The 11,142-nt window shown below is 47.6% G+C and overlaps 1 protein-coding gene across 1 annotated transcript; it reads left to right on the forward strand.

Moving 5' to 3' along the window:
- Positions 1 to 2,923: 2,923 nt before the first annotated feature.
- Positions 2,924 to 10,872, forward strand: ASPHD2 (aspartate beta-hydroxylase domain containing 2). Its single transcript, XM_063083098.1, has 3 exons — positions 2,924 to 3,809; positions 9,657 to 9,770; positions 10,763 to 10,872. The coding sequence occupies exons 1-3, from the start codon at positions 2,924 to 2,926 to the stop codon at positions 10,870 to 10,872; spliced, it is 1,110 nt and encodes a 369-aa protein (XP_062939168.1).
- The last annotated feature ends 270 nt before the right edge of the window (positions 10,873 to 11,142 follow it).

Genomic DNA, 11,142 nt, shown 5'->3' on the forward strand with positions numbered 1-11,142 from the left:
TTTAATATCTGGGGTTGTATGTTATTCAGGTGCAGAGCTGCAATGAGATGTCCCCATCCCTGATGAGGACAGAAATGACACAGATGAAAGTGAACAGATATATGCAGGAAGCTGGAAGTTACTATGGTCACTGAGAAAAGGAGCTGGGGCAGGGGAAGAGAATCCCTCTCCTCCCTGTCAGGGGGATAGGGAGTTGTCACTGTGTGGCTGTGAGGTTCATGTTTGAAGCAGTGTTTAATAAACTGCCAGTCACCCTACATGGAAGGGCTTCTTTTATTGTCACAGTTCAGCTGTCAGCTTATCAATCCACCTCTGGACACAGGGGCCTGCCAGCATATTTTGGCTAAAAGTGGCTGACAGGTATGAAAAGTCCTAACTTCAGCTCTCAGTGCTGTTTAGGATCTTGAGAGGAGAGTCCAGAGATGGGCTTCAGGGCATCAGGATTTTCTACTACCTTTTGGTTACAACTGAGCCTTAGGGAGGGGTGGTGGCCTGCGCTCTACAGAGTAAGGCTTCCCCAAAGAGGGGGTAAGCAGCTGGGGTGTCCAGTAGAGAGGACCTTCATCATCTACCCTATTTTCTATGTCTACATTTTGGTTGACAAACTTTAGTGATTAGCAGGGCTGATGGGAGCTAACACTTAACAGGTTCTTGTTAAATTACACCATCTCATTCTTAGAGCATTTAAGAAAAACCTTTCCTCCTGAGAGACTGAGTTTAAAAGTTCGAATTAGGGGTTTATCTCAGTGATGGGGGAAATCTTTTTATTTAAAGTGCTTGTTATCATACAGATGATAGTTGCACACTGAATTTCAGGAATACTGAGGTCCTGTTTGGGAGATGGCTTGCAAACAAAACACCTCTCTTCCAGACTTTCTTCTCTTTTCCTGAAGAGGAAACAGCTGCCAGTTTTATTGTACAACCAGGAGAGAACCAGGAGGCTGGTAGGGTCCTGTGGGTCTCAGCCTTTCCCTCGTCTGAATCTGAGAAGAAATTGAGAATATGTGAGAAAGGATTTAGCTTCTAACTTCCCCAGTCTTGTATTTTTCCTAGAAACGTAAAAAAAAAAAAATGCCATGAATATTCAGCATGTGTGTTTTTGACTTACTAAACATTATAGGCAAGTGATTCTCTATTCAACTGAAACTGAGAAGAAGCAAGTAGGAGTTAATAAGCCCCTAAGGTTTCCCTTGCATTTTCAGCTTAGCAACTCTGGGGACACGAAAATCAGGAGTGTCCAGGAATCATCTTTAGCTGTTGGAATTCTGAGTCTTGAGATACCTTCTCCCTTGCTCCACCTTTGGTTTGCTGGCTCATCAATATGGGATGCCACACATCCCAGCAGTCACCAGCACGTATTGAGTACTCATGTGACATAGTCATTAGTGCTTTATATCCATCATCATTCATCTTCATCAAGTGAGATGAAGAAATTAACACCATTTAATGGATGAAAAAATTGAGATTTAGAGAGGGGAAGTGACCTGCCCATAGTTGAGACTCGTATTGGTTCAGCCCATCTCTAGTTTGGGCTCTTAACCTCTCTGCTATGCTGTAAGAAGTTTCAGGCCAAGTTTAGTCCCTGGAGAAAGGGGAGGGTTCAGGTTTCCAATTTCTTTAGCTGCCCTCCCATATTCCTGAGAGAGAAGAGAGAGGTACAGAATGAGCGTTCTGAATTATGCTCCTCAAGATGAGGGAATGTATTGGACTTGTAGTGGAACAGAGACCTGGTTGTTGTCATTGGATTAGAAAAAGTGGGATGGACAAAGGGTTTCAGAGAACACCAGGAAACATGGCTGGGGTTTTATAGACTTAGGCACATGACATTTGGACTCTGATCATACTTTTAGATTATTAGGATGACCAGAGTGCTAGAAACAGGCCCTAACCCTCGGCAAGATAAGTGGCAAAGCACTTCTGTCTGTTTTGGAAATCATGGTTACTGTGCTGTCAGTTGTGGGAAACTGAGTCAGAGGCCTGGAAGGACTTTAATTTCCATTCTACCCCCATCGCTTCACGGTCATAACTTCATGGGTGAGGTCAGTAGGTAGTCTCCAGGTAGGTAGACAGCATATGCCCTGTGTCTGTCGTGGATGTGACCCCAGAGCACCCACTTCCTTTTCCAAGTTGGCATTAGCCCAACCCCTGTCAGAAGGGCAGGAGAGATTAAATAAGAATGACAAAGTGCTTGAAAAGAGAAAGTAAAACAGAGAATATGCAGTTTTAAAGCTCCTTTGCCATTTTTAAGATGCTTTTGAATCTAAATTTTTTTTTAATAAAAGGCACAGAGATTAAAGAAGAATAAGCATTTATTAAACATCTACTGTGAAATAGTACAGCAAAATGGATAGACATAGGCTTTGAAGTCAGATGGGGTTTGTATTCCTGCCCCAGTTTTGTGACTGTAGTGAGCTCTCTGAGCCTCAGTTTCCTCATCTGTAAATGGGAATAACAGCACTTCCTACAGATGGCACAAAGTAGATAAGACTGCTGTAATTATCAAACAGTACTTGGTAGACATTAAACACTACTGGCCTTTTGGGAAGTAGGGGTGGTGGTAAGATGGGGAGAGAATACACAAGATTTCAAAGTGTGTCACCTACCAACAAGGACCTTACAAAATGATCTGAGGCCTTATATTTCCATGGAGGACCTTTCCAGGTAGAATATTTATGCTGGTTTTTTGTTTTTTGGACTTTTTTTCATCCCAGGTTTGGGCTTCCTAAAAACTCCTTTCATGGTGACCAACCCCGCTTGCTAACGTGACATAACCCAGCTCCTTCCACCCCACCACAGTGACTTTTGCTGGGAGTGGAGTGGTGGGCATGACATTCACCAATGCAGCCCTTGGCAGGATCCGAGGAGCAGTGGCAGCCATGCCTCCTCCTGCCCCAGCTGCGCCTTCCCGCCCGCACTAACCTGCATGGTGTGGGTGCCCTTGGATCCCCAGAGGACTGATTGTCTGACCTGGCTTCACATCCCCAATAACAACGCCCCCAAGATGTCGCTTGAGTGGCTGGTGGCCTGGAGCTGGTCACTGGATGGCCTGAGGGACTGCATTGCCACGGGCATCCAGTCTGTGCGGGACTGTGACACCACTGCCGTGGTCACTGTGGCCTGCCTGCTGGTCCTGTTCGTGTGGTACTGTTACCACGTGGGCAGGGAGCAGCCCCGACCCTTTGTCTCTGTCAACTCACTCATGCAAGGTGCAGATGCCAGCGGGCTGCAGAACGGGTACGTGTACTGCCAGTCCGCTGAGTGCATGCGCTGCACCCACAATGATGGCCTCAACCAGAAGCTCTACCACAACCTGCAGGAGTATGCCAAGCGGTACTCCTGGTCCGGCATGGGCCGCATCCACAAGGGCATCCGCGAGCAGGGCCGGTACCTCAACAGCCGGCCCTCCATCCAGAAGCCTGAGGTCTTCTTCCTGCCCGACCTCCCCACCTCGCCCTATTTCTCCCGGGACGCACAGAAACATGACGTGGAACTGCTGGAACGGAACTTCCAGACCATCCTGTGTGAGTTCGAGACCCTCTACAAAGCTTTCTCAAATTGCAGCCTCCCACAAGGATGGAAAATGAACAGCACCCCCAGTGGGGAGTGGTTCACCTTTTACTTGGTCAATCAGGGGGTTTGTGTTCCCAGGAACTGCAGGAAGTGCCCACGGACGTACCGCTTGCTTGGAAGCCTTCGGACCTGTATTGGGAACAATGTTTTTGGGAACGCGTGCATCTCTGTGCTGAGCCCCGGGACTGTGATAACGGAGCACTATGGGCCCACCAACATCCGCATCCGATGCCATTTAGGTATGTTGCAGGGACAGGGGTCTCCTGGCATGCACGCTTGTAAGTACAGTCCCTTTGACATACAGGAATGGAAACATCAGTTGTGCCTTTTCACATTCTTCACTGTACTTTTATCAAAAATTGGTGAATTGTATGTAAACAATTTTGACAGCAGAGATTGAGTCCAAAAAGAATTCTGTGGTCAGTATAAACATAATTTCTGACAGAAGCTCTGTCCAAAAGAACTTTCTGCAGTGATAGAAAAATTCATCATCTTCATTGTCCAATATGGTAGCCACTAGCCACGTGTGACTATTGCGTGCTTGAAATGTGGCTAGTGCAACCGAGCAACTACATTTTTAATTTAATTCATATTTAAATAACCACATATGGCTAGTGGCCACTGTATCGGACAGCATAGTTCTGGAACCAAAGACCATTACAATGATTACTGAGGTTCATAAATGATGTCCAGGAGGCTGTGAAAGACACTCAAATGCTTTCTAAATCACCAAGGCTGAAATGATACTTGGTGTTAAGTTTATTTTATTCAGATTCTAGGAATATTGGTAATATGCATATTGTGTATGTGGCAGTGGTTTTGCAAACCGGGTCTGCAGTTAGACTGCCTTTGTTTGCGTCCAGCCCCACCACAAGCTCGCTGTGTTACTTTGGGCAAGTCACATCATCCCCCAAACCTCAGTTTCCTCACCTGGAAAGTGGAGGTAAAAAGATCATCCCCTACAGAGTTATTCTGAGGATTGAATCAGATAATGTGTATTGTAAGGTATTTGCTTAGACAGAGCCTGATACAGAGCGAGTCCTCGATAATGGTAGGCTTAACTACAACTTGGTAAACAGGGATATTGTTTCCCCAGAACTCATTATTTCTGCTGAGTGGTGCAGAGGGTTGGTTACTGGGATGATGGCATCCCTGCTTAGCAGCCCAGACTTGAGTGTGCTGAGATGGACTTGGCAACATCCAGCTTTAGCAACTGCTGCCCAGCTTCAGAGAGGACGGAGGAGGAGCAGAAAGAGGAGTCCGCTGTAGACTCCTGTAGAGGTTGGAGCAGGGGGTTCATAACGATGTTCTGTGAAGGATCCCGAGCTGGGTGCCTTGGGCCCGCCATCTGCTCATCACCCACAGCTGCTCTGCATCTCTTACTGTCTGGGTGGGCACACTGAGTGAGATGTGGTTGGGAAAGAGGACTTCAGTGGTTAAAAAGAAGAAGAAATCGCTAAGTGAGAGCTGTTGACCTGGTGAGCATTTCAAGAGTAAAGGCAGGACAGTGTAGAGGCTCTGGAGGAGTGCCCTGTATTCACGGTCAGCTGCGAGACCTTGGTAGGTAGCTGAGTCTCTCTGTGCCTCAGTTCCTCATCTGTAAAATGGAGAGATAGTTCTCACCTCATGAGTGTGTTGGGAGGATTAAATAATTCATGTCTTATATGGCAACTTGGCACAGTTCCTGGCATGCAACAGCATTCGATAACTGGTGGCTACTTGCTATTATGATCAAACACTATGTTGGACAGTGTAGAAAATGGTCCAAAAGGTATGGTCTCTCCCCTCAGGAATCAGTAGAAAGTGAACAGCCTTTGGAAGCAAACAGATCTGGACTCGGGTCCCGGCTGAGCCCCATTTACTGAGTCACCTTGGGCAGGGCCCTGAAACTCCTTATGCCTTCATTTCTCCTCTCTGCAGTGGAGGTAATAGTACTTGCCTTAGGACTGTTTGGAGGAGTAGGAGTACTATGTGTAAAGTACTTGGCAGGTAGAGGGCAGTCATGATATGATGTGATAATCCAAATGATGACCACGATCAATAAAACCGCTGTGCCAGGCCCGAGGTGCACTCTGAGAGATCAGAGGAAGCAAGGGCTGCAGATGGTGTGCTCTGGGGAGATGAGTATGACCCTTGAAGATAGAGGGAACCCACCAGGGTGGAGCGGAGGAGAGGAGCCTTCCCCCGGAGCATTAGGGAAGCTGAGCCTAGGCTTTCTGGGGAGCCCAGTGGTGTCAGCTGAGGTTGCACAGGCCGGGTGGGAGCAAACCACAGTGGACCTCAGTGCCAGTCTTGGGAATTGAGACTGTAAGGGGGTGGGGGGTGGAATGCTTTTCTTTTAAAAGTTTTCCTTTATATGCTTTTTTTAAAACTTCAGAATAACACTTAGGGAAGGGCATTTGAAAATTGATGTGGTACAATTTCAGGCAGGTGTATTGAGTATGAAAGGCTGGTAGCAGGAAAATCTAGGGTTTGCTTCCTGTGTGTTACTGTCTGTTGTGCATCTGTACAATACGCGTATGTGCACGTGTGTGTGTACATGTGTGTGTGCGTGTAAAACATGTCCCTGTGGACCCTCATTATGGCCTGTCATTCCTTTCTTGGCGCAGCTAGTTACTTGCCAGAAAAAGTGGGTCCTCCATGTTCCCGTGGATGACAGCCTTCAGCTGTCCTACTGGGGTGTGGCTGGTGCTGCATGGCCAAAGCAGACTCCGTGGTTGGGTTTTCTCAGCGTTTCCGTCTTTACATTGTGTGCTCATGTTCATATCCACCCCAAAAAGAAACAAAGGTGTGTTAGATTCAAGTGACCGTGTGTGTTGGCAGAGAAGGAGTCCAGAGAATGAGGTCAGAAGGAAAATAAGCCTGGTACATACCTGGTGGCCACATCTCTGCTGACCACCTGGCTAAAGGTGGACAAGGCGCCTGCAGTTCCAGAACTGTGCTCTGGAAATGCCAGCCCTCTCTCCTCTGTTTCTCTGCCTCTGTCTGAATTGTGATTGATGGAACTGTCCCTCCAGACCACTGAAACCCCAGCCACTGCTCTACATTCACTCAGTGCACATTGTTAGCCTTGTTGTGAGTTACCTCTAGAGGTGGCATCACCCAGTGCCAACACCATGTGGAACCACAGGACAGCTTCATACTCACCCATCACCCAGCATTGTGTACAGAGCTGGGATGTTCAATTGCACTGCCACAAACTTCCAGAAAACAACCTCAGAAATGCCCCTGAAACTAACCAGACAGATGTTACTGGGGAAGCAAATACTGTATAAAAATGCACGAGTGTGTTCAGCAAATTCTAACTAAACACGCACAGTTAGGCTCTTGTTTTTCTTTTATGTGTATGCCATCGGATTTTTAGGGAGGCTTGCTGGGTGGTGCCAATGGATCAGCCCATGTTTGCCTGGCCCACCCTCAGTGCCAGTAGCTGGCCTCCTGATGTGGGGACCGCTGGTGGACAGAGCCTTTTCTCCACCCCCCTTCCTCCTTCCATCAGGGATTGGTGGGGATAGAGCAGCAAAGCCCTAATACACAGAGTAGCCTGGGATGTGTGGGACTGTCTGAGGCCATGTGGGGCACCTGTCTTTATCCCCAGGAGCACCAAATGCTCTGTTTCGGGAAGTCTTGATCATTTCTGCCAACTAAGCTGGTTTGTGGGCAATAGGCAGGAATGGTGGGCCACTGGAAGGCTGGAGCAGAATGGAGCAGGAGGCAGAGGACAGGAAGCAGGGGGCTGTCAAGCCAGCAAGCCAGGCCATTTTCCTGTTGCATGGCAATGAGTCACGTAGTGGCCAGAGAAAGGGGAGTGTCTTTCTGAAGCTCCCGGGGTAGACTGTCTCTGCAGAGAACTGCCTATTCTTAAAGGCCTTCTCCACCTGAACCAGCCAGCAAGGGCACACACAAAAGAAACCATGCCTGTGGGCCATCTGAGCCAGCAAGCAGCAGGCTGAGCACCTTTACAACCCTGACTGCCCCCAGACATTTTTAACAGCAGTGGGAAATCATGGTTCCAGAGTCAGGTGGACAGTCTCAGATTATTTAGATTTAATTTTTATTATTTTGGTAGCTGGCTGGTACAGAAATCCGAACCCTTGACCATGCTCTAACCAACTGAGCTGACTGGACAGGCCAGTCTCAGCTTATTTAATGAAACGTACTAATGAGAGTTGAAACATATTAACTACAAGAAAATCAGCAGTCACTTTAATACCACTGTGCTAATAATCTATAACTAACATTTACGTCACAGCGTCCAGTTGTATTAGAGCCTATTTTTGGAGCCAGACAGACTCAGCCCCAGCGAGGACTAAATAGTAACTTTCAGCAGATCACTTAACTTGTCTAAATCTCAGTTGTTCCATCTGGAAAGTGGGTGAAGTGATGTCTGTAAAGTATTTATTTAGCACAAACATGTACACAGAAATCTTCAATTATTGGTAATGAGGCCTAAGGTCGCGTAGTAGCCCTGGAAGGTAAATATGCAAATGTCCCCTCTTTAGAGAGGAGGAGGGTATGGCTCAGAGAGGTTGAGTGATTTGCCCTAAGTAATACAGCATGTAAGGGTCAGAGCCAGTTGTCTGTCCCCAAGTCTTCTCTCCTTTCCTCTCCTCCATTTGGCCTCTTAGTTTGAATTATTACTCATACACACTTCCTGCAGCCATCCATTTCTGGTTCAAAGCATGCATTAATATGTTCTGCTGCTAGAGAGAAAGCTGTTTTACTTTTGTCCTAAGGGACATTAAATCAGAGATGCAGTGCCAACTTGCCCAGGGTCATTGTTGTCACAGTGAGGCACTGAAGACACCAAACCACCACTGTCCTAGCACCTCTTCAGGGCTCTGTTTCCTCCTGGGTCATCCTTCCTGAGAGCTGTCGGGCTGACCCCACCCCTTCTGAAACCATCACACAGCTGTGGTGGTGCCTTCATTTATGAACATTGAGGTGGTGACGAGGCCAAGTGTATCTGCAGACCCTTGGATTGGAAGTGGGACGTGAAGGTGCACACATGGCAGCATTCCAACCAGAACCCCCTCCTGAGTGATGGCACCCTAGTTTGGTCCTCACCACCTGCATTTCAAGTATGTAGCTCCTTACAAAGGTGTTAATCTGTTTCCTCTTGAAGCCTAGGTGTTTCCTTTGGGGTGTCCAGTTTCTCAGAATGAGGCCTGGGAAGCTTAGACAAAGAGCGTGCCATCCTTGGGCCTCAAAATGGATTTGAAGGTTGGAACCCAAAGAGGAGAGCACTGTGTGAGCCTTTGGAGCGGGACTATAGTAAACACAGTTATTGGGCAAGTTATTCCGGAGCTCCCCTGGTTGGGCTTAGGAGTCTCAAAAGGGTAGTGCAAGGCTCAGTCTGTGGCTTTAATGCAGGGAGAGTAGATTAAGCCAATGAAGGAATGAGTTTTTGCCAAGAGCACAGTGAGGACAGATGCACAGCCTGTATTGCCCTTACCGAACTATCCCCTGCCCCCAGATGGGCTGTATTAGGCCAGTAGGGCTACTGTAACAAAATACCATGGACTGGGTGGCCGATAAACAACAGAAATGTATTTCTCACAGCTCTGAGTCTGGAAGGCCAAGATCAAGGTGCCACCAGATTCATTGTCATGTGAGGGCCCACTTCTGGTTCATAGGTGGCGCATTCTTGCCGTGTCCTCACATGGTGGAAAGGACAAATGAGCTCTCTGGGGCCTCTTTTTTTTTTTTTTGGCGGCTGGCCAGTAGGAGGATGTGAACCTTTGACCTTGGTGCCACCAGCACCACACTCTCCCAAGTGAGCTAACTGGCCAGCCCCAGGGGCCTCTTTTATAAAGCACTAATCCCATTCATGAGGATTCTGCCCTCATGATCTAATTACCTCCCAAAGGCCCCACCTCCTAACACCATCACCTCGGGGTTAGGTTTCAACATATGAATTTTGTGGGGACACAGACATTCAAACGTAGCATAGTCTCCAGGGGGGTGAGGCAGAAGGTCAGGTGCTTTGGAAGCTGAAAACTTTCACCACAGCAACCCACCCCCTGCTTCTGGCCGTGCCTGAATCCTGCCTTCCTTCACTCTCTCTTCTCCGTTTCTTCCACAAGGTCTGAAAACTCCAAGTGGCTGTGAGCTGGTGGTTGGGGGTGAGCCCCAGTGCTGGGCGGAAGGACGCTGCCTCCTCTTTGATGATTCTTTCCTGCACACGGCATTCCATGAAGGTGGGTGGCTGCCTTCCTCCTTAACTTTTTTTCTTTTTAATTAATAGTCTTATTTTTTAGAGCAGTATTAGGTTTCCAGAAAAATTGAGCAGAAAGTACCAAGTATGCCCGTTAACATCAACCCCCGCAACACACATACGCACATACACACACCATTTCCTCTTGTCTTAGCTTCTCTTTTTTTGGTGGCTGGCTAGTATGGGATCTGAAACCTTGACCTTGGTGTTATCAGCACTACGCTCTACTGACTGAGCTAACCAGCCAGCCTATGAGCATATACTTGTGAGGGCCTTCTTGGTGAGGACTCTCTGTGGAGTCCTGATGGGGTGCAGGGTATCACATGGCAAGAAGGCAAGAGCAAGCTCATGTTTCTCCCTCTCTTTATAAAGCCACCAGTCTACTCACATGATAACCCATTAATTCATTAAGCCATGATTAATACTTAGCCCTCATGATTCAATCATCTCTTATCCCATTGTGGGATTTTCTACCCTCTTAGTACTTTTAAAATGGGGATTAAGTCTCAACATGAGATTTGGAGGGGACATTCAAACCATGGCACCCCTATTATTAACAGCTTGCATTAGTGTGGTACATTTGTTACAATCGATGAGCCAATATTTACATATTGTTTTTACCTAAAGTCCATAGTTAACATTAGAGTTCACTCTTGGTGTGTTCATTCTGTGGACTTTCACAAATGTATAATGACATGTATCCACCATGACAATACCATGGAACAGTTTCACTGCCCTAAAAGTCCTCTGTGCTCCATCTAGTCATTCCTCCCTCCACCTCCTCAATTCCTTCCATCCACCCTGCTCAGAACCTGATGAAGCCATGTTAACATTCTTGATCAGAGAGGAGGAGGTCTTTCGATCGGGGCCAAGGGACAGGATGGGTCCCTGCCCCAAAGCTGTGTGGGGTCCAGTTCTGCATGGGTCCTGGCTCTGAGCCAGTTTGAACCTCTCTTTCCATCCCCTGCCCCACAGGCTCAGCAGAAGATGGCCCACGGGTGGTTTTCATGGTGGATTTGTGGCATCCAAACGTGGCAGCTGCCGAGCGGCAGGCCCTTGATTTCATCTTTGCTCCAGGACGATGAGGACATTTCCTATGCTGGAGTCTGCAGGAGGGCCGAGACCAGCCCGGGAAAACTGTGGCGCTGTCCAGCCGCCCCCACCGTGTTATGATTCCATGCTAAGAAACCTGCCTCAACAGAAAGCTCTTCTTCGGGATTTTATATCATGTGGGTCCCTCCTTCCTTTGGTTATTGTAAATGGAAAACTTTCAGCTTGTATTTCCTTAGATCTTTTTTCCTCCCCATCATTTGCTTCTGAGATTCCTTTCTGGCCTAACAGCGTATTCCTTTGAC

The sequence above is a fragment of the Cynocephalus volans genome, chromosome 2, assembly GCF_027409185.1.
Source record: "Cynocephalus volans isolate mCynVol1 chromosome 2, mCynVol1.pri, whole genome shotgun sequence".
In the NCBI taxonomy this organism is placed as follows: Eukaryota; Metazoa; Chordata; class Mammalia; order Dermoptera; family Cynocephalidae; genus Cynocephalus; species Cynocephalus volans.

Coding starts and splice junctions, on each gene's coding strand:
- ASPHD2 (XM_063083098.1), top strand. CDS start 2,924: ATGGTGTGGGTGCCCTTGGATCCCCAGAGGACTGATTGTCTGACCTGG. Junction 3,810..9,656: donor CCGCATCCGATGCCATTTAG/GTATGTTGCAGG, acceptor TTCTTCCACAAG/GTCTGAAAACTCCAAGTGGC. Junction 9,771..10,762: donor GCACACGGCATTCCATGAAG/GTGGGTGGCTGC, acceptor CCTGCCCCACAG/GCTCAGCAGAAGATGGCCCA.